Source organism: Plectropomus leopardus, chromosome 6 (assembly GCF_026936395.1).
Source record: "Plectropomus leopardus strain MGB_pleo_1.0 chromosome 6, ASM2693639v1, whole genome shotgun sequence".
NCBI classification, from domain to species: Eukaryota; Metazoa; Chordata; class Actinopteri; order Perciformes; family Serranidae; genus Plectropomus; species Plectropomus leopardus.
Window position 1 is genome coordinate 14,279,592 of NC_142181.1, and position 27,690 is coordinate 14,307,281.

Here is a 27,690-nt window from a genome sequence, read left to right on the forward strand (position 1 = left end):
GCTGATGTTCTGGTTCAGAGATTTAACTAATGATTTTAGCAGAGTGTGTTGGGTTTGTCTCAGCCAAGGGACACTGATATCTACTAGTGCTCCCTTAATGCTCTCTCCTTCATTCCTGCCTCCTTCTCTCCCCACCCCTCCTGACCTGCTCCTCCTCCTCCAATGATTCATCATGGTGAACTTCCAGTCCTGACAGCTCGCATACTGGAAGAGGAGGAGCAGACTCAGGACATCTGTGGGAAGTGAGATTATGAAACAGGCCTTAAGTCCTCCCCTGACCCCAGACACCGCACTCACCTACCACTCAAATCATAGTGACAAAGTGCATGTTTGGCTTGATTTTGTTTAAAGACAGTATTTTAGGAGCAGGTTTTGCTTTGAGAGGCGTTTTCTTGGCTTGATTTCCCCCTCATGTGCAACTGATGTGTCAGCCAGATGCCGCTCCAGAACACCTTGTTTTGAAAAGCATCTGAAATGGCTTTAACTCAAACAGCGTGGGCCTGGAACTTATAGCAGGAACATTTTTTCATCATACAGCTTTCCTGTTTGGCTGCCTAACGTAACTTTGATGGGACACAGAGAAAAAAGAAAGAAGGAGGACAGGATTTTTAAGCATGTTAGCAACATGGCTCAACGGATGGCAGTGTCTGTCAGCTGGTCGTCCCACCACTTCAGTCCACTCTGAGAAATCTCAACAACTTTTAGACTGATTGCATTGAAAAGTTGTACAAATATTTATAATCCCCAGAGAATGCCTTTTACCTCAGTACCTCCATGAGGCTAGTACTTGTGGTTTTAGTGAAATTGTCAGAAGAACTATTGGATGGACAAATCCTTCTCCTCTCTCTGGTTAGCGATGGCTTCTCCCTCCTCTTCTCCCTCCTCTTCTCCCTCCTCTGCTGCTCTCTCCTGCTCGGTGTGTCAGATGTTTAGTTACTCTTCGACCTCCTTTAGCGTTAGGAGTACTTGTAATAAGTATAGTTTACCACCCACCCCCCCTTCACGTTTCAAATAAGTTCTCCCCGCTCAGCGACACACTCGCTGAGGACACAACTTTGGTAATTGGTAGCTCTGTTTTGCGAAACATGAAGTTAGTGACACCAGCGGCCATAGTCAAATGTATCCCTGGGGGAGCGGGCGACATCAAGTCAAATTTGAAACGGCTGACTCTGGCTAAGAGTAGATTTGGTTAGATTGTTATTCACGTCGGTGGTAATGACATCCGGTTACGCCAATCTAAAGTTACCAAAATTAACATAGAGTTGGTGTGTACGTTATTTTCTCTGGACCCATCCCCGATCTGACCAGTGATGACATCATTCGTGTCATCATTCAACCGCTGGCTGTCGAGGTGGTGTCCAGCAAACGATGTCGGCTTCGATAGTTGGCATACTTTCTGGGGAAAACCTGGTTTATCATGAGGGATGGCATCCATCCCACTTTGGATGGAGCCGCTTTCCTCTCTGGGAATCTGGCCGAGTTTTTTAGAGGCTCAAAGCCATGACGATCCAGAGTTGGGACCAGGGGGCAGAGTCGCAGTCTTAACGTCCTCTAGTACAGTCACACACCCATTTTAGTGTAATAAAAATATTAACTGCTGACTCCTCGCTCCCAAGCTTGGCTGTTAAGAGGTGCAAGTTCAGAAACGAAGCATTTTGCGTGCCCAAATTTGTAGATTTTGATAATTGGTCAGTTTTTTCTTGGTATTTGTGCTTCTATAATCTATACGTCAGCAGGCTATGTAATATTTAGTATTAATATTTTGTTGAGCTTTAGCCTACAGACGAAGTTAATACCGTTCAAAGTCCAGCTATGAACGATGTGCATCAAATATTTGTGGCAGTGTTGCAGTTTTTATAAATACATTCATCCTCCTATTTAGATTGTTTGTTTGTGATATTTAATACCAGACAGTTTTCCTTTCTTTCTATCTAATGAATGAATAAAAAGACGGGGGGTTATAACCAGCAACTGACACTAATGCCTGTTGAGGAAAATCACTGTCAACGCTACCTGCTCTACAGCAGCAAACGCAGCCATCGAAACCAACTAGCCTGTTGTATTTCAGCCTGTTGAGATAAAAAAAAACCAGCACCAAAACAACTTTGTAATTGTCATGATTGCTGTCTAACTGCATATATCAGCAGGAATTCTTCAGCCTCTAGGATGCATCTTTAACTCCAGTCTCGAATGTTTCTGTAAGACAAGTTAGATGATACTTTAATTTGAGCTGAAGTTGGACGGGGTTCATTTTTAGCCTGGCCCACATTCCTCAGTAGATTTCACAGCACAGACAGATACTCCCCTGATCATCCACACGTGAGTGCTGGTGCTGTCTCATTTATTCTGCCTGCTCACAGTCCAAACTCGTTCCTCGTAAATGTGAAGGCAGGCTTCTTGTTTGGAAGTGGCTCAGGTCTGTTGGTTTCAGTGACTGCTTCTTGTTCATGCTCTCTATAGAGATGATGATTGTTTCTATTCTTTTTTATTTTATGATCCCAAATCCTGTAATTCAGCCTGGAACAGGAAGTGGGTTTTTATGGTAACAGAGGAAGAGGAATCATAAACATTATTTTGAACCCTTGCCCTCTTACACTGGGTATTTTTCAATCTGGACCCTATTTTCCCACATTTCTGTGTCTAAGTGACTAATAGAGACAACAACTCTTGAAATTAGTCCAGGACTGAGAGAGACCGCTGTAGCCGGCAGCTGCAAAACAATGCAATGTAACCACTTGTGGCATTTGGTACTATTCGTTTACATTCACTCAAAGTGCTTGTTTTTGCCACTGACAAGCTCAGATTGTTATTTAAAGTGTCTGACAGCATGATGGAAATAACCTTACAGAAATATTCACCGTTTTTCTCACTTTTCACTGGGTCTGTTTCTTATTGTGTCCAACAAAGTCTCACACAAGTTTCGTCCGTTGGAGTTCTTAAACTTTGTTACTAGATAATACTTGTTTTGATGTATTTAGTTTTAATGTCCTTTAATTTTTTATGCTCCGATGTCTTGTTTTGGAATGTTGAATTTCCTATTAGCATATCAAATTTACCCCTTGGCACTAATAAATAAACGCTGGACTCTTGCAAAAGGTGACTTGATGCAGGAAAACAACAGTAAGCTGGGGTTGGTGGGACTGGAGAGAACAGTGAAATGAACATTTTGTTGTGTTGGAGTTTGGAAAGCTTGCCTTAGTGTTATCTAAAACAACAACTTTTATTGGATGTAAATTGATGGTGCACAAATGCACCGAGTAGTTGCATTGCAGCCTGTTTCACAGTTTCCTGCTGCAGCGCTCTTGCTCAATGCTGGACCAGTTTCAAAAATTGTTGTCTCTATTAGTCACTTGAGCCCTTTTTACACAGAAATCGCACGATAGGACTGCTACAAAGTTGTATTTGAAATATTACAGAGAACCAAACAACAGCGACATCTTTCCTCTCCAGTGTGGGATTTTAGTGGGGCTGCCCCTGAAAGTAGGAAACTCGAATCATCAGTCAGAGACCCCTCAGTTAACTGAAATAGCTTCAAGTCAAGTCAAGTCATTTACTTGGATTTTTTGCTAGTCAGTGTGCTGTGCAGTGTGCCCTTGAGGACATTTTGGTCCCCAGACTTTGCTGCAGGGTGAGAGCTCTTGACTGTCAGGCTTCTCTTCGTTCACAGTGGAAGAGACACTCTGCACTGTAAGGCTCCGAAATAACATAATCTTCTATCTTTTGCTTAGAGGTGGTGAATTTACAGCTCACAGCAACTTAATACGATACAGTCTCTGGCTTTTATTTGATATCTAGTGTCGGCAAAACATGTTGCACATTTGTGACCTGTTTTTAGCGCTGCCACTGAACGTCCCACTGAGCCCTGTTTAAACTATAAAACTTTATATTAAAGAAAGAGAATTTTTGTATTTAACGGCCGCATCTGATTCAAAGGACATAAGTCAAAGTGAGCTACAGCCATGGATTTCAGACAGAATGCTGTTGAAACAGCTTTGAGCTAGCTGATTTTAAATCTCCAGCGGTGGGTTGCACCTATAACACATCAAAATCTCACACACATCCCAACAGCTGTACATTCAGTGCTGTTACTACCTCCACTGCGATTGTACCATTTCTAAAGAGAGAGAGTGGCCCAGTTTGTAAAATATTGAAGTCTCCCCTTTAACATTATCTGTCGTTTCTCCCTGATTGAAACAAGTGACTGCTCTGCAGGTGGGACACGTAGGGAGAGATGTGATGGCATAGGTGTCACTTGATGAGACAGATGTGTGCGTCTGCAGAGCTCCTCAAAAGCACTCAGGCTTCTCAGCTGCTGCCTTGAATACTAACGCTGCAGAAAATGGGTCAATCACCCTTTATTTTAAAACACTGCTGTTTCCAGTTCCCCAGGTGGTTAGAAAAGGAGAAAGTAACTTCCTGAAAGTTGGAGGGGTGTCAAGTTTTAAAATGAAACCGTTTTTGAATCTATATTTTTTTTGTAAGCAGTTTGAAAAAAGCTGATTTGTGTTCTCTGTTTCTTTGTTTCTTTCCTCTGTTCTCCTCTGCCCTTCCTCTCCTCCTCTTCACAGGCTGTCAGCATCAATAAGGCCATCAACACACAGGAGGTCGCTGTCAAAGAAAAGCATGCCAGGAATATCCTCATATTGTCTGTGTGTGTGTGAGGAGAGGAAGTGTGTTTATCCTGATTTCTGTGTGTGTGTGTGTGTGTGTGTGTGTGTGTGTGTGTGTCTGTTCTTTTGCGGCTGCAGGGTTACGTTAGTGCAAGATCAAAACAACAAACTTAGTGTAACCCCATCGTCTACATGTGGTCCTGCTGCAGAGCTAATTTAGTCATGTGTGAGACAAAACACAAAGCTGCACAGACAGAGAGGAGTGCTGTCTGGAGTCAGTAGAGTCCCAGGGTGAGGAAAAAGTAAATACAAAATATCTAGGGTTCATTATTTTTGGATTTCTGGTTTCTGGTTTTTTTGTTTTTTTTTTTTGCTTATTTTGAATATTAAAAACATGCAATTTTGCTTTTAAAAATATAATCTGCAGAGCAAACACTAGTTTAATCATGTTTGTTTTTATCGTACAGATTCTTGCACATCATCAGCAGCTCGTTTATGTTTTTTATCTTTATTTTCAATTACGTAACAGCATTGTCTGAGCTGTCAACGTTATAATAAGTTAAAATGTAATCTGGTAATCTCTGTCTTCTTGCACCAAGAGAAACTACTACGTTAGGACATAAAAATTCAGTAAAAATCACTTTAAACTGATTGTGAAAACATGTTTTTTTCTGGATGAGGATTGGCAAAGATAAATTTGAACTAGGAAAAGAATAAAAAAGACAAGATGATCATGAGTCATGAGCCAGACTAATGTCAGACAAAGAAATGTCACACACGTTAATAAGACATTAACCCTTGACCGGCCCCGTCACCCTGCATCCTGGGGACCCATCATGAGAAAGGCGCCCACACCTTCTGGGCGGCGGTCAACCGGCTCCCTCTCTCCAGCAACGCCGTGCTCTGCTGGAAGTTCTGCCACGTCTTCCACAAGCTGCTGCGAGACGGCCATCCAAACGTACGTAGAGATGGCAGTAATGCTGTAACCATTTCCACTCATATCACGAAACAGACCTGATCTCTCGTCTGTTTCTCTTGTATTGAAAGTCTGTCCTACACAGTTAATTTTTGCTAATGATTCATCCTTTGTTTTATGTAACATCTCATCTGCATTTAGGTAATTATTCGTGATGAGTCCAGTTCGTTAACTCTTTCTGTCCTCTGTGTGCCGTCCCTCCAGGTGATAAAGGACTCCATGAGGAACAAGGCTGATCTAACTGATATGAGCAGGATGTGGGTAAGAAGACACAGATCATTATATTAATGTGGTCACATCACAGCAGACAGAACAATCACGAGAAGAACGACTTGTGCCATAGTTGATCTTCTCTACTGGTGACAAAATGGTGATGTTTCTCGGCTGTCCGCTTGTAATAATAATAATAATAATAATAAAAACTTTATTCATAGAACACCCTTAAAACAGAGTTTACAAAGCAAAAAGAGCTTCTTGCAGGGTCAACATAACTATTAGAGCCAAACAGTAATTCCAAACTAAGGCCAAAAAAAATTAAAGTAGAGGGGAAAAATTACAAAATAAAAAAAAACATACCAATAGGAGTAAATACAATTCAAAGAATATTAGCAGTAAACACGGAAATAATAGAACTAATAATAGAATTAAACAAGATTGAGACAGAATAAATTAAAAAATTAATTGAAAGACAAACTAAAATGAATGAATTCAAATATACATCACATTAAAGCAAGTCTATAAAAATGGGTGATTTAAAAGAAGTCACATCTGCCAGCCTTATTTCATCGGGCAGGTCGTTCCAAACCCGAGAGATGGCTCATATGAGGTGAGCATTTCTGTAATGTAGCTTGGGCTCAGACCCGGACGAGCTTCAAAAGTGATCAGTAAAATCTTAAAATCAATCATAAAACCAACAGGGAGGAGCCAGTGGAGGAAAACAGGTCTGTTATGTTGAGGTCACTACGCTAATGCATGCTAAAACCAGGTATAAACAGGCTCATATTGACATTTAGATGGACTAAATTATGTCTCAAAACAAAAATCTTCTTAGTTTGGGGATCTGTATCCTGATATTAATGTAGTATCTAATGTAGCATTAATAGATACCCAAACAGGTTTACAAAGCAGACTATTAATGTCAGTGCACATAGATGTGACACTAAATATACAAATTATAGGAAACATGAATAGTACATTCTGTATGCCTTCATACTTGACATGTATCAAATAAACTGATCTCATTTTGTAGGAGTTTTGACAGTCAGTCCAACTTCTCATTTTCATCAAACCGAAAAGATTTTTGCTCTGTATTCGTACAAAGGTGCACAGAGGTTATCATATGAAGTGTGAACGTGCCCGTGTTCAGGTGTTCACAGAGCTTGCCAAAGCGTGTACTGCTCTGACCTGCAAAACCTCACTTTTCCAAGGAAATACCAAGTTTTAGGGAGTCCCTCATTTGGCAATGTGGTCAGGAACAACAAATTAGGTTAAACAAGTCCCAGTTTGCCCTCTGACAGCAGCGGGTGAACACCTATTCTGACATCATAGTTGAAGCGTGGCCAGAGGTGCAACACGTAGCAGCAATGCTCACACTGAAAATAAGGAAAATTATAATTAAGGAAGCTCGTGTTTTATTCATTTGTATCATTAAAGTACAGAGAGAATAATTATATGCACATCATAAGTAAGGCTAGTAAAAATTTTAGGCTGACAAGCTCTATGGTGGCACGTGTGGTCAACCCTCTAAACCACTTGGGTTGGTAATTGACAACTAACATTTCAATAAATTATATAGAAAAAAACACAAGGAAAAATAGTAACGCAAAGGCCATACTACAAAATTTCAGACATATATCTCAGTTAATAAAAGATTATATCAAAATTCATCATCAGTCTACATCACCTGCATTCAAAACTGTATTACATTAAGTTAGAGACTGAAGAAAATAAATATCAAATACTTGCACAGAAACTGGTTTTAAACACCCCACCAAACTTAGTTAGATCTAATTCATTATCAGAGTGCGGACACCAGCTGTTCCCCTTGTTACGGCCATCAGATTACATGATCTGTTTCTCGTCAGCTGGCTGCTGTCAGGGTGACAGACATCGTGGCCTGTGATGGACAAAGCCGTGTAAAACATGCCAAGTGTGACTGTTAAGAGCTCCAAACACAATGTCTGCCAGCGCCATGTCGTTTCTAACAGACGGCAGTATTACATAAGACAGTCTGCGAGTTTCTCTTCGGGGTAATCCGGCTCTCACCTGTTTTGAAATAAAAGTTGAATGTGGTGTCTGTATAGATTTAAAGTCACATTAGTGTCAACATTTGCATTGATCTAAGTGTGCACAAGTATCAGTGCAGACGCCTCTGCTGTAATTTATGAGGTCTATTGAGTAAACCCTTTGAAACCTAAGCGACTGGGCGTCACTTCTTTCGAAAGCATGGAGGGAAGGCGATGAGTAACTTACCAAGAAATGTCCCAAAAAACAGAGAAACACATTTATAAAAAGTAAGGCCTTTAAGAAGATTACCTGAAAAAAATTTAAAAATATAAAAATAATAAAATAGGACATGGCCTGGAAGAAAAGTTCTAAAAAAAATGATACTAATAATTATTATTGTAATTTTTACTATTATCATTTTTATTGTTATTATTGTACATTTAAAATTTAAATATATTATTCTAATAATTATAACATTTTCTTGATATTTGCCCTTAGTTTGTGATAATATCCTAATAATTCTGTCTCTGTCTCTTTCTCTCTTTAGATTATTTTCTTGTCATTTTGTAGAACTTTTTTTTTCCTTTTTTCCCCATTTTTTCAAAAGAAATCAAACTCCTTTGCTCACATTTGAAAGATTTGAATGCTTGTGAGAGGCATATGGACACCGCATTAGAAAGCTGATGTCAATCCAGGTTTCAAAGGGTTAAGCCACAGTTATGTCTTGAGCAACATTAGGGTAGAGTCTGTTCTGCACTGAAATCTTAAATGTTTTTTTTATTACTCAGTTTTTGCTGATGTCACTAGGCAGGAGGATACGGGAAGTTTGGTCTCTGTGACCAGGGTGGTGGCCTCTATTTCCTGTTGTGTCATCAGCACCAACACTCCCAGGCTCAAGGAAAAAGGAAGTGAGAGGCAAATTGGCCAAATCGCTGCTCTTTTTCAACTTTGTCCACACTCCACAAACCAGGGACGTTTTCACACCGAGTGAACTAAACTGAACCTGAGATTCTGCTGTGGTATAATTCAGCCCTGCAGCTCTGAAACGGCCACTCTTTGCTCACTCTTTTCATGTTTCTTGAACGCTGCCTTCAACCAAAGTGCCAAAACGGATTTTCTCAAAAACACCAAATGATTTGCTTTCTTCAACCAGCAAAACCTTAAAGTCCTCCAGCAGGAGAGAAGATTATTCTCTACCTTTGATCGTGTCTTTCTGCTAATGTCCCTCTTCCTCCCGTCTCTGTGTCTCTCTCCCTCAGGGTCACCTGAGTGAAGGCTATGGGAAGCTGTGCAGCATCTACCTCAAACTGCTCATCACCAAAATGGAGTTCCACATCAAAGTGAGTCAGCCTGGCCTATAAAATCCAGCGCCAGTCTCCCTCATCACTCATTATCTTTGTCTCAGACTCTCTTTTTAGTGCCAGCATGTCTCTGCGGGGGGGCGGCTTCATAGAAAATTCTGGCTTTTACACTAATGGCCTCTCAAGAATCTGTAATGTAGCCTTTTTATGAGACAGCAGAGCCGTGCAGGGGCCGAGAGGCAGTGTTGATGCTATCGCAGGAAGACGTGGTTAGTTGTTGCTCCACTGAAGGCTAATATACACCCAAGGGCGAAGGCGGCCTGAAAGGGCAGTGTGCCAGGACGTAACATGAGAATAAAAGGAGTAATGTGACACTTTGCCAGAAAAAGCCACTGGTCAACTTTTGTTTCACCTCTTGGACTCTGAATTTGTTAATTTTGTCGCTTATAAATCAGCATTAAGGTTGATCAAATGTCTAAAACAACTGCTAAGCTAAATACAGGTCAACTAATCAACAATCTGCTCTTGTTAAACTCTATTAAACTTCATATAATTTTTGGCTGCAGAGAAACAGAGCATTTTTCACAGATTTTAGAGCAGATTGATGTAAATCCAGCGTGAGTCAAACAGCCTGTTTGATTCAGAGCCAGGGTTTGTTTTGATTGGCTTCAACTAGTGAGACAAAATCAAAGAGTGCCCTAGAGCAGTTCAAAGTCCAAACACTTCATTTACTTGAGGGATTCATTAACTTACCAGCCAGCAGTGGCAGAAAAAAGTATTTAGCTCCTTTGTGTTAAGCTGCTCTAATCAATATTTTTTAAATAATAACAATGGATCGCATGATTTGTGAAAGGTGTCGCTTATAGTGATGAAGCAGCAGAGAATCACATCCCAACTTTTCAGCTCTCTGCAGCCCTACAGAGCTTAATAGGAACCTTTTTTTAGATAATTGTTTTAGTTTTTTGGCAAACAATTTTACTGTAAAAACCTGGAACAATTAAACATTTAACGTAAAAAGGGTAGGTGTGGAAAGCTAAGGCTTCAGCCCACACCTTTTTGGTCAGCAAAACTTGCTTTTATTTGTCACTGCATCAAAAATAATGACTTCTTATTTATATTTTTTTTATTTTGTGTATTTTAAATGTAAAAACTGTAAAAAAAAAAAACTTGAAATTAACCAAACTAAACTTTGAATACAGGAAGTCCTGTTATATAAGGTGGTGCAGACAACTATGAAAAAAAACAAAGGGCTCTGTCTTCAGGTGGGAAAAAAAAAAAATCATCCTTCCTTCAAGGGTAAGCAGTCTAACAGACCGACGCAAATCAACCCGAGGGATCCTATCTTACACCCAGCGCACAGCACTGCAGTCACAACTGTCATTGCTTGTTTTAGACTGACACAGCTGCTACTTTCACAGCCAGCACCCACATTGTGTCAGTAGAAAGTGTATTTGTGCCCATCTGTGCACCCATGAGCGTGTAGTTCTTCAAATGAGGCGCGGTCAGGCACATTGTTTATGGATTACTATTTCGAGGCAGCAGAAAGCGCCACTGACCAACAAAAACTTTCAGAGCTTTTTCCTGCTATTTAACGAGCGACCTTTATTTGTCCTTTGTGAGAAACTTGCAGTGATTGCATTGATCCGACACTGTTGTTTTTTCACTGTTGGTTTACTCTGTCAAGTTCTGCTGCCTAAAATTCCCACAATAATTGCTGCAGTGACGTTACTGTGCTTATAGTAATACTCTCAGAAGGAAACGGCTCGCTTTTCCAACTTGTAGAATCTGCCGTGTAAATAGCAGCTCGGCAGGTGTCGAGGCCCCTTCCTCTTAAGAGGAATAGAAGATGACACTGATTGGTTGAATTCATGTTACGCTTAAAGCACACTTATGATTAATTAAGGGGCTGAATGATCTTACTTTGCGCCCAGATAATGTGCCGTCTAATTAGGAAAGTGGAGTTGCACATGCACCATGCTCTGTAGATTATGCGCTATAGATTGTTTAAAGCTCTTCATCAGGGTCTCATGTTTTCGTTCATTCTTGCTACTTTCATCTAAAATCCCAGAGTACAAAACCTGCTCGGCACCAAACAGTAGATGGACAAAGCTGGTGACAAACTGGTGAGCTTGTTGAGGAGTTAGATGCTAAAGGAGAGTTAATATTGGATTTGAATTTGTCAGGCACACAGTCATTACTTCAAATGAATTATACATAAATTATAGAAAGGAAACAGTCCAGTAGAAGAACCTCCAACTTTTACTTATACTCACTTACACTTCGGTTTGTAAATAGTTACAAAAATATCAGATTTTGCCTGTAAACAGTCATGTGTTCGTCTCAGTTGGACGTCAGGACGGCTGAACCTCCTCCTGTTGTCTTCTCTTTCAGAACCCTCGTTTCCCCGGCAACCTGCAGATGTCCAACAGACAGCTTGACGAGGCGGGAGAGAACGACGTTAACAACTTGTGAGTGCGGCGTGCTGCTGCTGCTGCTGCTTTGCCTGTTGTTTTTGTGGTTATTGTCGGCCGGACGGCAGGATCCAGATACTAATGAGTTTCACTGTAAAATCTCAAACTGCGTCGACTAAAGTGTGAAATGAAATTTAATTGGATGAATACATTAATCATAATGCACCAGAGACACAAGAACTCACTCATTGTGATAATTTTAGAGGTGTTGTTCAGCAGCACAAAACAGAAATTTAATTGGCAAACATAGTTTGAATTTTAATTCATCTGATGATTACTTCCAATTCTTTCATCAAAGCTTATTGTTCACACTGTCATAAAAACACAAGGCCTTGAAAACGGAAAGGAAAGGAAAGGTTTTGTTGTTTTCAGCAGTGGTTCTGCATTTTCTGAGTCTCTCTCTGAGCAATTTAGTTGCGGTGCTGCTACAGTTACCCTCTTTAAAGGAATACTTCCCCTTACACATCACTTACTCATCCTGTGTTACATAGAATTCATGAAGAAAACTTTGTTTTTCTCACATGCCTCCATGGTGAACGAAGAATCCAAAAACTGAGAAAAATCTTGATGATTTGTAGTAAATGTGGTCCACATTTAACAACAGCTATAACTATATCAAAACATCTGTGTGCAAACTCTAACTCACCTCCTGTATTATAATCCAAGCCTTATTTATTCAGTTATATGCTCAGTACTTCCCAAACATGGGCATTTTTGTTAAAACCTTAGTCATTAAAACACACCGGATATTCTCTTTTTTATTTTTGCAGAGGACTAATGCCATGTCAGCATTTGTAATCCTGCTTCCTGACAGGAATGATCATTTTATCCAACGGTTATTAACAGATTATTGACTGAGTTGAGCCATTTCTGTGTTGCGAGTAGTTAGAAAGCAAACACATGAGATCACCTGCAGCTCATCCCGAGTGGATATCTTCCAAAAAAACACTTATCATTTCAGACTCACAACAAAATCTAAGAGACTAGTTTGCACTGCATAACTGTTTAATTTTTTTTAACTTTACAAACTTAAGTGTCGCAGCAGACTCTCTCCCACACTGATGCTGATGCTCTGTTGCACACGGTGTCTCTCTCTCACCTGAACCCCCCCCAATTTGCTGTTGATTAAGTGCAAAGTATTCTGACAGCCCTCGTATTTAGATAACACTCAATCATAACAAAAGTTTTCTTAGGGCACTTTTAATTTAGAGCAGGTCTAGAACATTAGAGCATTTGAACATTACGTGCTTGCACAGGCGAATTGTTTAAATAGTAAGGTTTTAGTGAAAATAAATGTGTTTTGGAAGCGCTGAGTTTTTGGATTACAGTTACAGTTGTGAAATATTTTTGGTAAGTTCTCCAGCTTTGACCGTGACTCAGCCGCTCAGAATGCAGGAAGGAAAATGATCTGGTAATATAAAGGAATTTGAGAAAAACAGGAAAACACTCACCTGCAAAAACTGAAGAATGAATTTTTGGTGCTTTTTATCTGAAGCAACAGTGGCGTGAAAAAGTGAGACAGAGGAATGACATCAGTGTGAAAGCTGTATTTTACACTCTTTGATCTGGATTTAAACACAACAGCGGTCATCTCTCTCTGTCTGCGTCTGACCTCTTATAGCTTCCAGTTGACAGTGGAGATGTTTGACTACCTGGAGTGTGAGCTCAACCTCTTCCTGGGTGGTAAGTTATTCTAGTCTTACTCTGCGCAACCAGCTGTGCTTATCTGAGCCGGAGCATGATGTAATACACACACACACACATAATGATGATACACTTTGACAGACAGGAAGACGCAGTCTGACTGATAGCAGTACTGTACGTCATGGTGCACAGAAATAGACGCCCTGACGGCTATCAACAGTTACATACTGGACCGAAGCCCTGCTGTTGTCTGGATGAGTCATCCCGGGTTAATGTCTCTTGAAGTATGGACGGGGCCAAAAATAGATGGCTGGGATGTGACCAGGAGCTCAGAGGGGATGCTGGGAAAGCTCCCATTCATAACTGACTAGGAGGAAATTACATTCTTGTTTCCATGTATGATGCTTTGTATTCTGTGTCCTTATGATAATATTATCTTCTCCAGAAATGGAAAAACCTGCAATATATCTATTCAAAACAAACTTCTCCTTATATGACTTGATGTTTTCTACACTGTAATCCACAAAATATACATTAGAGTTTGTGTCACCTCCCACTCAAGTCTCGGAGGCCTCGTCAGCTTCCTCCTCTGGTCTGGTGTATTTTAACAACATCACGTCATCCGGGGTTAAAGAGGCCAGGCCTGAGGTGTGTGTGTGTGTGTGTGTGTGTGTGTGTGTGTGTGTGTGTGTGTGTGTGTGTGTGTGTGTGTGTGTGTGTGTGTGTGTGTGTGTGTGTGTGTGTGTGTGTGTGTGTGTGTGTGTGTGTGTGTGTGTGTGTGTGTGTGTGTGTGTGTGTGTGTGTGTGTGTGTGGTTTGTGTGTGTGTGTGTGTTTTCTAGCTGTACAGGAAACCACACCTCTGCAGTGAACAGAGGCTCTCCCGGCTTTCGAGGTGGTGTGAGCAGGGTGAAATGAAAAGGGGCGTAATGATGGAGGCAGAGAGGGAGTCAGACAATCCTGTTAGTGTTCACGTTGCTGCTCCACTTTAAACACATTTCCTGCCTTTTTTTCCCAAAAAGCAAGAGTGAGCCGTTTGTCGATTTCAGCCATTTTATTTTGTTAATTTTATTTGCTGAGAGCACAGCAGCTCAACTTGATTGATTCATGAAAAATTCATGCACAACTGTCCTACTGTGTTTGCATTAACATTCACTGATGTGTTTATGTGTGGCTTCACACAACTCCGTGTGGATGCATATTGATCTTGTGAACACATTTATCGATCGGATGTGTGTTTTTCTCTCCCCTCCGCAGTGTTCAGCTCTCTAGACATGTCACGTTCGGTGTCAGTGACGGCAGCGGGTCAGTGTCGCCTGGCCCCGCTCATCCAAGTCATCTTGGACAGCAGCCACCTGTATGACTACACCGTCAAGCTGCTGTTTAAGCTGCACTCCTGTGAGTGATGCACTCCTCTGTTGGTCAGACTGCACAACTACAGGCTCAGTTGAAACAGTAAAAGTTGCTCAATGTTGATCAAGATTTTTAATATTTCTGAAGTTATTGATGGTAATACTGAAGTACTTTTACTTAAGTAAGATTTTGAATGCAGGTCTGCTACTTGTTAGTTTAAACAAAGTATTGTTACACACATAAAAGAATTAAGTACTTTTTTTTTACCACTGGTAAATTCCAGTGTTTAAATTACACCATGGATTTTGGAGAAGCTTTACTTTTTCAGCAATGGGAGACTACCTGCAGTAGGCAGGTGCATACTTGAGCCTTCCTGTGTATGTTTGGAAGAAAGACATTTTTTATTTGGGTCTTGAGCTGCAATTTTTATTCATAAACTAAAACCTACCCTGCAAATTTAGGACATGAATACAGTATGTGTGTGCACATCTTTTATTGGTAAGAATTTAGTGAACTTTGTCAAGTAACTGTTAGTTGCAGTGTGTCTTTGTGTTGTGCCTTTTCCCTTTCTGCCAAAGTGGATGACCTGATAATTTTATATGCCACTGTGAACAATTTAGCCACATTTGGCAGGTGCTAATTACAGACCCTGTTTTTTAGGCTAAAATGATCTTGTTAAAAGGTGCAAATATGAGTACAAACCTCAAAAGTTATTATCACAAAGCTTAATCAGTAATTTAGTCAGTTTTCATCCCAAATCTTTTAGGTGTTTTTTTTTTTAAGTTGGCTTGTACAAGTTTTACAATCAGGTTCACCAAACTTTGAACCCTTAACAGCTCAAGCTTGTTGTGAATTGCTTATTTACAGTTGCTGAATGCCACTTGTTCAAGAGGGAGGTGCATGTTCGTACGACTTGTCAGGTTATCAATGTCCCTAAATAGATGAATAAAAGGAAATGTGCTTCATTGTGCACAAGTTTCACAAAATGTCACTTGAGAGTAAAACCACAATTTCACACTGCAGAGCTTCAGGTGCTGCTTATAGAAATCTGCAGACAAAAGCATGAGAAATTTTGCAGGGTCTGTTGTAGAGCTGCAACTAGAGATTAATTTAATTATCAATTTATTTGCTGATTTATTTTCATGATTAATCATTTTGTTTATGAAAGGTTAAAAAATTGTCATAAATGGCCATTATTACTTCCCAGATGCTTAAGTGATGTCTCTGAATAGCTTTTAATGTGACAAACAAAGTTGTCTACTAACATATTTGATAAAAACAAGAACCAGCAAAGATTTGGCATTTTGGCTCAAATAATCACAGATATGATTTATCTAATTGTTTACCAGAATAGTTGCTGGTTGTTTTGTTTTTCTATCAACTTATCGTTGCAACTTCAGTCAGTTGTTGTATTATGGGACATGAAATAATTACTATAGAAAACGTTAATACAGCTTTGGATGCCAAGTCGTCAGTGACAGAAGTAAAAACCGATATGCCAATAAAGTAATTAAAAAAAAACTCAGTAAATTGGCAAGCCATGCTGATGTTAATATTAAAGAAAATATTATATCTACTTTAGCCTGAGTGTACTTAGTTGTATTTTATTTTAGGAAATTCCAGTTTCATATTTCAGAAGCATTGGATTGGAGCTGTTGAGTTTCCAGCTTCACCTTTAGCTCTTAAATGTCCTACAAAACAGAAATAAAGTGTGTAAATACTAAAAAATCCTGAAACTTTTCTTTGAAGATTCAAAGATGACACGCTCTCCTCTGAGTTAAAGGATTTTCCGACCTTTAGACTCCTGAAACCTTCCAAAGCAGCTCCACTGTACAAACTTAAAAATGCATGCAATTCAGTTTCAACAAGCCTTTCACTTTCTGAAAAGATGTTTTGGAGATTTAGTCTTTCACCTCCCATCTCTTACCTGAACAGTTGTGGTGTCCTGGCGTTGACATATTTGTGTTTTGTGTGTGCTTGCAGGCCTTCCAGCAGACACTCTCCAGGGCCACAGAGATCGCTTCCAGGAACAATTTAAGAAGTATGAAGTTCACTTGCACTCGCAGAAATCAGCCGGTCATGCTTTCACTCTACTTTCTGACTGAATGTGACCCCGAGGACCGAGCTCTTAGTACCGTGTTGAATGAATTTACAGTGTCTGACTCCTTCTCTCTCTGATTTTCTGTCTGTCCTGATTTCTCTGTTTCAGGTTAAAAAGTCTGTTCTATCGCTCCAGTAACTTGCAGTATTTCAAGAGGCTGATTCAGATCCCACAGTTGCCTGAGGTGAGGACTGCCCCTCACTAACGCTTACCACACCTAAACCTCAATTTCACCTGTCGGCTGTTTCAGGATCTGCCTTTTGATTGTTTATCTTCATACACTAGTTGTTTATTGACTCTAAGATTATTCACATTTTCATATCAACTTCTTTCCCCTCGTTTGACTGACGTGCTACAGCACATTCACACCGCCACACATGACATAAATACATATGAGAAAAGACATGTCTTCAAAACATGTACTTTACTCACACTCTGTCCTAAATTTGCTCATATCTATTTGACGGTGTAACTCATATGTGATACTAACATGAGGGAACAAAAACATGCCCTGCACATTATCATAGCTGCACTTGCTCTTCATTTTATGGAAAGTTGAAGCCAGTAAAGTTTGCTTTTCTTCCTTTAACTTTATTGTTGCGTCTTGTTAAGCTCTGACAAGTTGCAATGATGCTAAAACCGTGACACAAGACAAATGTCTAAATCCATTTCATGGAGAAACAGATGAATTAACCTGAGTGAAAGTGTTGAGTTGAAGCACTAGATATTGATGTAATCTAGATTTCAATGGGAGAAATGCACATTTTTTTGTTTAAATTTGCAACAAAGCTCAGATTTTCAGGGTGTAAAGACATTGTGGGACACATCTAGCTACATCCACCCTTTAATAATAATAAAATAATAATAATAATAATATAAATTAAAAATAATTAAAAAAAATAAAAATGTATCTCTCATTTTTTATAATTTTTTTATCCCCTCCCCCTTTTCTGCTTTTTCTTAATTTATTTTTTCTACACATTATTACTATTATTATTCTTTATATGTAGATATATGTACTGTATATGTGTGTAGAGGTTTGTATTTTCTGTAAAATATTATTATAAAAGTATAACTACAGTTTTAAGAAAAAGAATAAACTTTAACAAAAAAACAAAAGATTATAACAAACAGCATAAAAATAGACAAATTACAACAAGCAATTGAATTTGCAGCCTTCAGTAACTGGAAATGTGCGTTCAGTTGTCAGATATTCCTTAATCTAATCTGTTTTTTATAATTTTTAATGCTAAAATAATCAAATTTAAAGTGACTCCAGAGCTGACTCCAAGATGATGGAACAAAAACTTTAAAAGCAAGAAAGACATATATAAGTTATCCACATGGCAGAAGGTATCAGCTACTGATAGTTTTAGAGGTCACAGAGAAGATAAATAATGAGGCAGTTCATGTTATATGGCCTCAGAAAGAAAAATGCACCAGTGTTTTATTCTGAGATTATATACAGAAGACAAACCAACTTTCTCATACAAACTGCAAATGCAGCAGTGCAGCATGGTGCTCTGAATCTAACATTTTCATGGAAGATGAATTTGCACGCACATAGAAAATATCCTCATAAAAAATGACCGATAAAAGTGTCACTTCAACCACTTTTTTCCTTGCATCCAAAGAGAAATCGCATCTGTTTCCAGTGATTTAATTTTTTTTAAAAAATGCTTTGCGATTCTTGCAGAACCCTCCTAACTTCCTGCGTGCGTCAGCTCTGTCGGAGCACATCAGCCCCGTGGTCGTGATCCCCGCAGAGTCGTCATCCCCTGAGTCGGAGCACGTGGTGGAGACAGACGACCTGGTGGACACAGACGTCCCCGTGCTGCCGGTAACTAAACAAGACAAGAACCTTCTTAAATGCAGTCATCTGTTTTGTAGATGTTATATGGTGCACTTGTAATCAGCAATCAAATATTTAAGGATGTTGTGTCTGTGAGTCATCGAGGGGGAGCAGATGAAAAGAGGTAAAGTGAGGGAGATAAAGCAGGAAGATAACCTGCCAGCAGAGAAGACATGAAGAGACTCCCCTGTGAAACCACAGATTTTTCAGATTCTTGATGAGACAACACTAAACATCTGGTTTATATTCCACAAACATTGAAAATTATTGTGTAATAATGGCATTTTTTAACCACAATCCAGCTGTAAAACACCTGGATAATTGACAGTGAATGAGCAGATGTGGGCGTTTAATGCTGACTCCTAATAATTACATTAGAGGACATGAAACTTTTGAGGTTGATTGTATCTACAAACTCAAAATGGTATCGATTGTGTTTCATATTATTTCTAACTATGTTTAGTAAGAATAGACAAGGAAGCCCAGTTTAGTCAAAGTCAATAATAAAACAGTGCCAATGTAATTTGAGTTTTTAGGGGATTTTATGAGATTTTTCTGTTACACCTGCTTGTTTTAAACACACAGGCTGCTTTGGAGACCAAGTTTGACGACCTGTTTGGCACCTCGGCTGCTATCGACCCCTTCAACTTCAACAGTCAAAACGGCATGCGGAAGGACGACAAGTGAGGCCTGAATGCATCACATTAGATTTGTGTGTCTGCACGGTCACAACTGTCAGAGTATCTTTTAAGAATTGTCAAGAAGATAAATTATTTTTGCTCAGAAAAACTTTGTCGTCACATCATGTGACTAGAATGATCACAAACATCACAGCACAGATATGGATCTTTGGTTTGATTGGGTAAAATTTGACGGAGGCCTATAATGGGATGCGTACAAAACTCCAGACCAAAATCAAACCAGATTTTATTTTGACCTAGTTTTACCTTAGTTTATTTACCTCCTGTTTTTGGGGTGTTTTTTTAATATTTTGTCTGTACCCACCAGAGACCGTCTGATTGAACAGCTGACGAGGGAAATCCAGGCTCTTAAAGAAGAACTGGAGTCTTTCAGATTGGAGGTAAAATGGAGCAGCTCACTTTTCATTAGGGGCTGCCGAAATCTAATTTTATAGGATCCCCAGGAACAAGACTTAATTTATTTCCTTCCCACTCTGTCTCTCTGTCCCTCATTAGAGTGGTCGCTTGTGTCAGGCGCTGAGGGGGCGTGTCAGTGAGCTGGAGGCGGAGCTTGCCGAGCAGAGCCACCTGAGGCTGCAGGCTGCAGGGGAGAGCGAGTTCCTGAAGGCAGAGCTGGACGACCTGCGGAGGGTCAGAGAGGACACGGAAAAGGAGCAACGGAGCCTGACGGAGATCGAGAGTAAGACGTCTTTGTGACATTATTATTGGTTTATAGATATGATTTAGAAAGATATTAAACAGGGTTCCCATGGATCCTTAAAAGTCTTAAAAGGCATTGAATTCATTGATCTAAAAAAAATTCCTTAATTGGTATTAAAATGTCTTAAATAAATCTTTAAAAAGTCTTTAAAATGCTCAGATGTTAAAAAAAAAAAATAACTTTTTTGGGGGGCATTTTCCCTTTATTTATAGGACAGTGTGAGAGAGACAGGAAAGGTGGGAGAGAGAAGGGGTAATGACACGCAGCACAGGGCCACAGGCCGGACTCGAGCCCGGGCCCCACATGGGGCACATTACATTGACATTACACTGTAAAATTTAAAAGTTGGTAACATCTTTTATTTTTTTATGATTGTTATTTTTTTTAAATACATAAAATTTGCCAAATTCCTCAAGCACAAACATCACCAAAAAAGTCATGTTTTATTTTACAATAAATATTTGGGCAACGTCTTGCCTTAAGGAACCCTGATCAAAATATTTTTTAATTTTTGAAGATTTCTTGCCCTCGTTTAGTTTTTGTTTAGTCTGACAAATCCCACTCATTTGGCTGTTACTCTAAATGAACTTCCAACAAACTCTAAAAGCAGTTTACAAATTTAGGATAAGGAGTGTATCCTACAGCACGCTGTGTCCTACTTTTGTGCAGAAAGGCATTTTATATTTTGTTTTAGCACCTTAATTTTTTTTGCTTCTTCTGTTTGTGTCGATGATTTAACTTTGAAATGTTGACTGCAGATATTTAAAAGTATTAAGGAAAGTAGTATTAAAGAAATTCTCTTATACACTGCTAAATATAAGACCAGAAAAAATATAAAATTGGGGATTCATTTGTAAACAGTTGGCTCTTTAATCTCTCAAACAGTAAGTCAAAGTGAAAGAAAGGAGTTAGCTTGATGTTGTAACGTGACAAACTGAAAATTACTAAGTAAAGTAGCTTTTGTTGCAGCAAAAAATGTATCTGAGGTTTTCTTCAGTTATTGTGTCTGCTGATGACTGTGTATGTCTGTCTCTCTCTGTTGTGTGTTTCTAACCAGAAAAAGCTCAGGCCAATGAGCAGCGCTACACCAAACTAAAGGAGAAGTACTCAGAGCTGGTTCAGAGTCACGCAGATTTGCTGAGGAAGGTGAGAAAGTCTCAGTTTCTTTACGTTCAATCAAATCCTTCTCTGTGTCCTTTTTCCCCTCCTAAAAAAAGCTTCTAAGTTAAATTAAGTTGGTCCTCTTGCTGTCCTTTATAATATCCCCCAAGCTGAAGATCCAGCCTCTGTCCTGGTTATTTTGGTGTGTTCTCTGCGTGTCTGCAACTGCGTCCCATGTCCTGTCTGTCTGTGTGTGCAGAACGCAGAGGTGACCCGGCAGATGACGGTGGCTCGAGCAGCGCAGGATGAAGTGGAGGCGGTGAGGAGAGAGATGCAGGAGAAGGTGAAGGCTGCTCAGGAGGTTGCAGACAGACAGGTGAGGAGGAGATGAATTCTGTTATTGCTGCCAAACACATGCAGCAAGTTCAACTCTGTATTTTGCAGCCAGATAATTTTCTCCTGGTCCAACAGTAAAGCTCGCTACTGTCGGGCGCATTAGGAAAACAATGAGGCAAAGATTGGATTTTTTGTGCCCCACAGTGAAATTATTTGTTGAGAAAATGACCCAAACAAAAGAAGCTGCTTTGAGAATTGTATTTTTGAGTTTGGTAGAGTGGACCATAAACTTAAATTTCACTTTTGATTTAAAGTTTTTTTTGTCACAGGTGTTCAAAATTGTTAACACTGACAAACTGAGGTGTCTGAAGTGAGATTTTGACCTCTCTTCCTCAGGAGAGGGACCAGCTGGAGCAGCTTCAGGAGCTCCAGAGAGAGCTGGTGTCCAGCAGGACGGAGCTGGACTCCCTGAAGACCACCATGGCCTCATCACAACAGGTCTCCCTCCCCTCAGCCTCTTATGTCTCTCCTGATCAGTGTCAATCTGCTAACAGTCTCCAAAATTTGCCGTCAAAAGTTACTGAACTCATCTCTAACTGTCCCAATTTAAAAAGACAATAGCAGCTGTTGCAAGAAAGTGTGGAAAGATTAATGAGATGAAATTTGTCTCCCTGACTAACAGACCTGGCTGATCCTAACGAGCACAGTCTGGATAAAATCTAAAAATGGGCTGCTGGCGTTATGCGCTCTTATTTTAGTCATAAATTATGTGATGACCTCACTTGCACGCCTTTTTTGTAGTGTTTGTCACATTTTTGGTGCCCATGTCTGTGAAAGTTTGGCAGTAGGCAGGCTGTAGTTCATACCATTCTGTATGACGGATCAGACTGTTCACAATGTGAAAACTAAGACTACATGCACACTTTTTTCATTTTTGTAGTGTGTAGTGTAGTGTAGTGTCCACATTATTCCAGCGTTTTGGAACCACTGAAATGGAAATCTTTCAAAAAAGGCGCTGACCCTGTTTAAGTTTGAAAAGTCCGAGGCTGCATTTTAAGTCCCAGACAAACCAAACCAACATCAAAAACCTAGTGGAGATGAAAGCCGACTGTTGCATTCTCTTATACCAGCTGTGTCTTGGCCAAAAAGTTGCACTTGAACTGCAAAGACTACAGCCAACGGCCAGTTAACATGTTGGTTCCTCGCCCGAGTGGAAGGAAATAACTCTCAATAGAGGCAGGTAGCTAAAGTCTTTATTCATCCGAGAAAGATTCAAGATGCCAGTTATTCGTTTATCATTTTAACAACACAAACCAATGCTGATAAAAACAAATTATATGTTCTGTGCTTTAGTGAACAGTAACACAAACGGTTAAGAAACATTTTCTGTTCAGGAGCGAAGTGGCAAAAAAACAATCTTACCTGATACATCAAATTTGTTTCAATCTCACTTCCTCTGGACTTACGCCCTCTTTGTTCTTCCCTTTTTTTACTTTTCTCTTCTTGTGTACTGAGCTGAACGGCCAGTCAGAGTGATTTCATTCACCAACGGTCTCCACCTTCTCCAGAGCTGATGTAGTGTGCTGAATCGGCAGAAAAAAAGCCAACAAGGGCCGACTAAACAGTGACACACTGCTAAAACTAGGGAGACAGACGCTCACCATCAGCCCGACATTGACCGACGGCCGACCGTCAGCTTGGCGTGCAGGGGACCCTTAGTCTGAACGAGTAAAAAATGGAAACTTTTGAAACAGTGACTCAGACAAGAACGTTAGCTTCCTGATTGGGTGTTATCAGTCATGATGTGTCACGCTAAAACATTAAATGTAGGTCTATGTACCTTTTGGGATTTCATCCATCTCATGTGGGCACTCCTTTCCCGTTGCCATGACTTCCTCCGGCGAAGGATAAGGCTCCTAGCACTGCTTAAATATTTGCTCTGTAATAACAGTCTTTACCACCTTTGTCACCCTCCGCTTTGTCATCTTTCCAAGCAAAGAAATCTTTTACTTTTCGGCATTTCCGTACTATTTTCGGCAAATAAACAACCAACCACAGAACAGACCATCTGCTCTCTGTTTACAATGGTACCTGCATGGCGAGTGTACATGAGTGGCCATGTTATATGTGTTTTCAGGCGTGATAGTATGGAGAGAGATTATTTCTGAAATTAATCTAAAAGGCTCTTGTGTACGCAGATTGTTTTCATTGTGTTTTAAATCAGAAGAAATCAGTGTGAATGTGGCTTAAGTCCTGACTGTAAGTGGTGAGAGCAGATCCAGACTGCGATGTCCGACCACTCTTTAGCTTCTGTGAATGATTTTCTGGTCCAAAGTAAAATGCTCCACCATAATCTATCACACATAATTTACCAATGTGTGTTGCTTTTATAATTCAGGTCTTTAATCTACAAGATATCTGCCACTTCCTACATTTCTGTTTTTTTGTCATTTGTTGTGTCATCTCCCCTCTTAGTCACCAACTGTCCTCCCCACTGCAGAATCTCAAATACATCCAGTTTCTGACAGAATTGATATGCTAATGCATTTCTTTGACGTTGTTCACTGTGGAGAAACCATTCAAATGGCCCGACAGTTTTTATCCCGTAACTCTTCCTTTTGAACCTCTCTTGGTCTGTGTTTGTCATCTCTGCACAGCTGCACAGAAGTTGATGTTTTTAACAGGTGACTCATTAAAAAAAGAGACCAGACAGAAAACACAGAAGCAGAAACATTTTGTCCAAACAACTTCCCGTGTAAATGCATGGTTCCTTGCTTCAGTGTACTCATGATGGCAAAGATTTGTCTGCAGGAATATTTAAAAGAGGACTATAAGGGGAGTGTCAGTTCAATGAGCTTTGGATTCAAGCTATTAACCCTCACAACCCCACTGATTGCTCATGACTCCCTCAGCCCCCAAATCCAGATGTTTTTGTGCACATGCAGCGTACCTCTCAGCCTCCCACTCCTGACGTCCCACTTTTGTAGCCGCTACTTATCTACTCTGTCACTCTCTGTCTTCCTCCTCCTCCTCCTCCTCCTCCTCCATCTCTCTAATCTCCACAGTTCTTTTCACACACAGCCCACGTTTTATCGCTCTTGTCACATGCTTCCAGCTCTCACTTGCTTTCTTAATTCTGTTTCTGCTTCATCTCTCAACATTTCTCGCTTTCTGTTGGACCTGCTTGGATTCAGGCTGTAAGTCTCACACCTGTTTTCTTACCTGCAGAACATTTTCATGCGCTCACCTCACTATTTAGCTACTTTTTGGTCCACAAAAATGTGATTTCACAAACAGGATCTGATGTAACTCTTAACTCTGTTGTCATAGTTTATGATTGTTGCATTGCATTGCCGAGTTGCACAACCGCAGATTCCCAGTCTTCATTTGGTTGTAGCCTTGACCTCAAAACCTCTCTGGAGACTCTCCGCCTCTTCACAGACTTAAATGGAAGCAATACTCTATATAATCAGTGCCTGAAGATAAAAAGTTTTTTTTTTGTTTTATTGTGAGGTCAAAGCACTCTCATCATACCACATCCTGAGATGTCATGACAGCTATGTATTATCTTAACCATGTCTTCCCGTCAATTCAGTGTGCCTCGAAATCATCCTCTTTTTTCCCTCCATCTTTTATTTCTTCCACGCAGTCGAGTGAGGCGCTCAGCACCCAGCTGGTCACCCTGGAGTCTGAGAAGGCGGAGCTGGTGCAGTCCTTGTCGAAGGTGGAGGCGGAGCTGGCTGCCCAGGGGGAGGAGCTTGAGCAAGTCCAGAGTTCGCTGGCGACTGAGAGGGAGAGTGGGGTGAAGACGGCAGAAGCCCTGCAGAATCAGCTCAATGAGAAGGTGGCGACAAGTCATTGTCTCTATTGTCTTTCTGAATTAACTTTTTTGATTAGATGTAATAAATCAAACAGATGTTTCAGGGAGCCATGAAGAAACCTTAATTTTAGCATTCAGACCCTCTGGCGTTTTCTAATAAAGGGTGGTGTGATAATTTCAACTGTGTGTCTGTGTGTGTTTGCGTCCAAAGGAGAGCAGGGAGCAGGCGCTGGAGAGCCAGCTGGTCGCAGCCCGCTGGTCTAGTCTGCAGGGAGCTGTGGAGGAGGCAGAGAAGATCATTCAGGACTCACTGGCTCAGATCGACGACCCAGCGCACATCAGCTGCACCAGCTCCGCAGGTCAGACCTGCTGTCATTCAATATAAGTATTAATACTTCTGTGCAAACTCACATGTTTAAGTCTTAGCTTCTATGCCTCTTCTTTTTTTTTTTTAAATCTCTGCAGACTACCTAGCATCCAGATGTCAGGCTGCTTTAGACTGTATGGACCGGCTCCAGTCTGCCAGAGAGGCCTTCCTGGCTGACAACACAGGTGAGACTTTAGCTTTGCAAAGGATGAATTACATGTACAGTTATGTAGTAAAGATGGAACCTGGAAAGGAGAAAAGACAGAAACACACAGGCAGCTAAACTGAAGCACCTCATTCACACAGATAGAAAAATGATCCAGCAATAGATAATAATAAAACAGTGGAAGGGGAGGGGCTACAGTCTTATATGTGTACATTTTGACTAATGCATGTGAGTGCTGAGAGGTCTTGATGTCCTAAAGATGTCACATTATTTGTTGGTGTAGGTGTATCTGAGCTGGTGCGAGTGGTGACCCAGTGTGGCCACCTTGTGGGAGACACCATCGTACAAGGTAGTGCCACCTCCCACATGGTGCCTGTGGAGCAAGCTGATGGTAAGAGTGTGTTTGTGTGTGAAGGAGAAAGAGAGAGAGAAAATTAGACTGTAGTCTCCACTTCTCTCCTGATTATAATCTGTGAACGAGTCAGTCGGCCCAGACACGTACATGTTCTGTCATGTCTGTAAGCTGTTCCTCATCCGTTACATGTGTACAGTAAGGTTGGGCAGATCAAGTTCAAACTATTGTCTCTATAAATTGCTGGGATATACATTAATGTTATGACAATAATCTTGTGCTAACACCTTGCATCAGTCTGTATATGGGAACGTCTTGCGATTACAAAGTCACGTCTTTCAGCCAAAACTTGTTACTGACTTCATTCAGCTGTAATGTTATCAGGATTTTGCCCTCCTGGGAGACATCAGCAGTCTTGGCTTGTCTTAACATGCCTAAATATAATAGAGCTGGCCAGCAGTCTTATAATGGCAACAAAAACAAAATGAAAACTTGAAACTGGGTCAAACTGAAGCAGATCCTGTAATTGTGTCTTTAAAAACCAATAGATTCTGTATTTGTCCAAACTTTAATAAAACATTTGCATGCAGCGTTTGAAAGCTTGTGTACAGTTTGATGCATATCAGCCGGCAGTTCAACATCCATCTAAAAAAACAGGCCAACAGCTGCTGCAGAGGTAGTTGGTTGCCGTCTTCCTCCCATCGTAGCGGCTGTTTCAGCTGTTGGTTGACACTCTGCCTGAGGGGACGACAGTATAATTAACACTGCAGCTGCATCCACTAGTGGCACAGATACACATCACAGTTTACACACGACATCATACGGCATAAAGTTGATGATTTCACAGCATTGTATATGTTAGTATCAACACTCAAAAGTGCATTTATAAATGATATCTATCAGGAAAGCAGCTTTTGGGTGGTCTGAACAGAGCCAGGCTGGCTCGACAAACCCTGCAGCCTCGCTCAGAGCTAACAGGGTACCACGAAGGTGGTTATCAACTTTCTTTCTTAACTCAGGCTTCCTGCTTCAGACTCTGTGCGTGTTCACAAAAAACGAGTCTGAACGCGTCATTTGACACTTATAAATGATCAATGGCGTGCCGCTTATCTCGGCCTTTGAAGAATATTAAAATGTATAACAGCACAGAGTAATACCGTTGCTTCAAAAAAGGCGAGAGCTGACAGAAAATGACTTATAATAAATGCACAAGTTAATATAGGCGATCTGTTTAGGCTGTTTTATCACTCGGTTGTTTCTAATCTGTCAGCTGCTCATTCTGCAGCTCTTAAACTTTAAACTTGATGCAGCAGATTTGAACATTATAATTAACTGTGGGCCTATATAGGTTTGACACCGTCCCATAATGACAGAGACGTATGAATCACTTTAGTTTTTAGAGAAATCAAAGTAAAATTAATTTTACAGACTGAATAATATCTGTGATAAATATCACTAGACTAATCTATCAGTTGTAATATAATAAGTGTGAAAACCTAATATCCTAAACATAAGAAGTGTTAACTGTATTTATGTGAAATCAGCATCATCCTGATTAAAAATATATAGTGACATGTTAATGTAAAATATGATCTGTGGTTTTATTGAAGCTTAT

At 40.3% G+C, this 27,690-nt stretch overlaps 1 protein-coding gene across 2 annotated transcripts in view; it reads left to right on the plus strand.

Moving 5' to 3' along the window:
• hip1 (huntingtin interacting protein 1) overlaps positions 1-27,690 on the plus strand; it is a 64,135-nt gene that overhangs the window by 25,059 nt on the left and 11,386 nt on the right. For both annotated transcript variants that reach the window (XM_042486192.2, XM_088078834.1), the window contains exons 2-21: positions 4,569-4,632; positions 5,426-5,568; positions 5,791-5,847; positions 9,072-9,152; positions 11,505-11,581; positions 13,206-13,267; positions 14,484-14,624; positions 16,563-16,620; positions 16,789-16,864; positions 18,377-18,520; positions 19,118-19,215; positions 19,541-19,613; positions 19,729-19,912; positions 20,991-21,079; positions 21,294-21,410; positions 21,767-21,868; positions 25,020-25,214; positions 25,402-25,549; positions 25,656-25,742; positions 26,007-26,114. In XM_042486192.2, the coding sequence (XP_042342126.2) occupies positions 4,569-4,632; positions 5,426-5,568; positions 5,791-5,847; positions 9,072-9,152; positions 11,505-11,581; positions 13,206-13,267; positions 14,484-14,624; positions 16,563-16,620; positions 16,789-16,864; positions 18,377-18,520; positions 19,118-19,215; positions 19,541-19,613; positions 19,729-19,912; positions 20,991-21,079; positions 21,294-21,410; positions 21,767-21,868; positions 25,020-25,214; positions 25,402-25,549; positions 25,656-25,742; positions 26,007-26,114 (2,104 nt within the window). The remainder of the gene's footprint in view (positions 1-4,568; positions 4,633-5,425; positions 5,569-5,790; positions 5,848-9,071; positions 9,153-11,504; positions 11,582-13,205; positions 13,268-14,483; positions 14,625-16,562; positions 16,621-16,788; positions 16,865-18,376; positions 18,521-19,117; positions 19,216-19,540; positions 19,614-19,728; positions 19,913-20,990; positions 21,080-21,293; positions 21,411-21,766; positions 21,869-25,019; positions 25,215-25,401; positions 25,550-25,655; positions 25,743-26,006; positions 26,115-27,690) is intronic.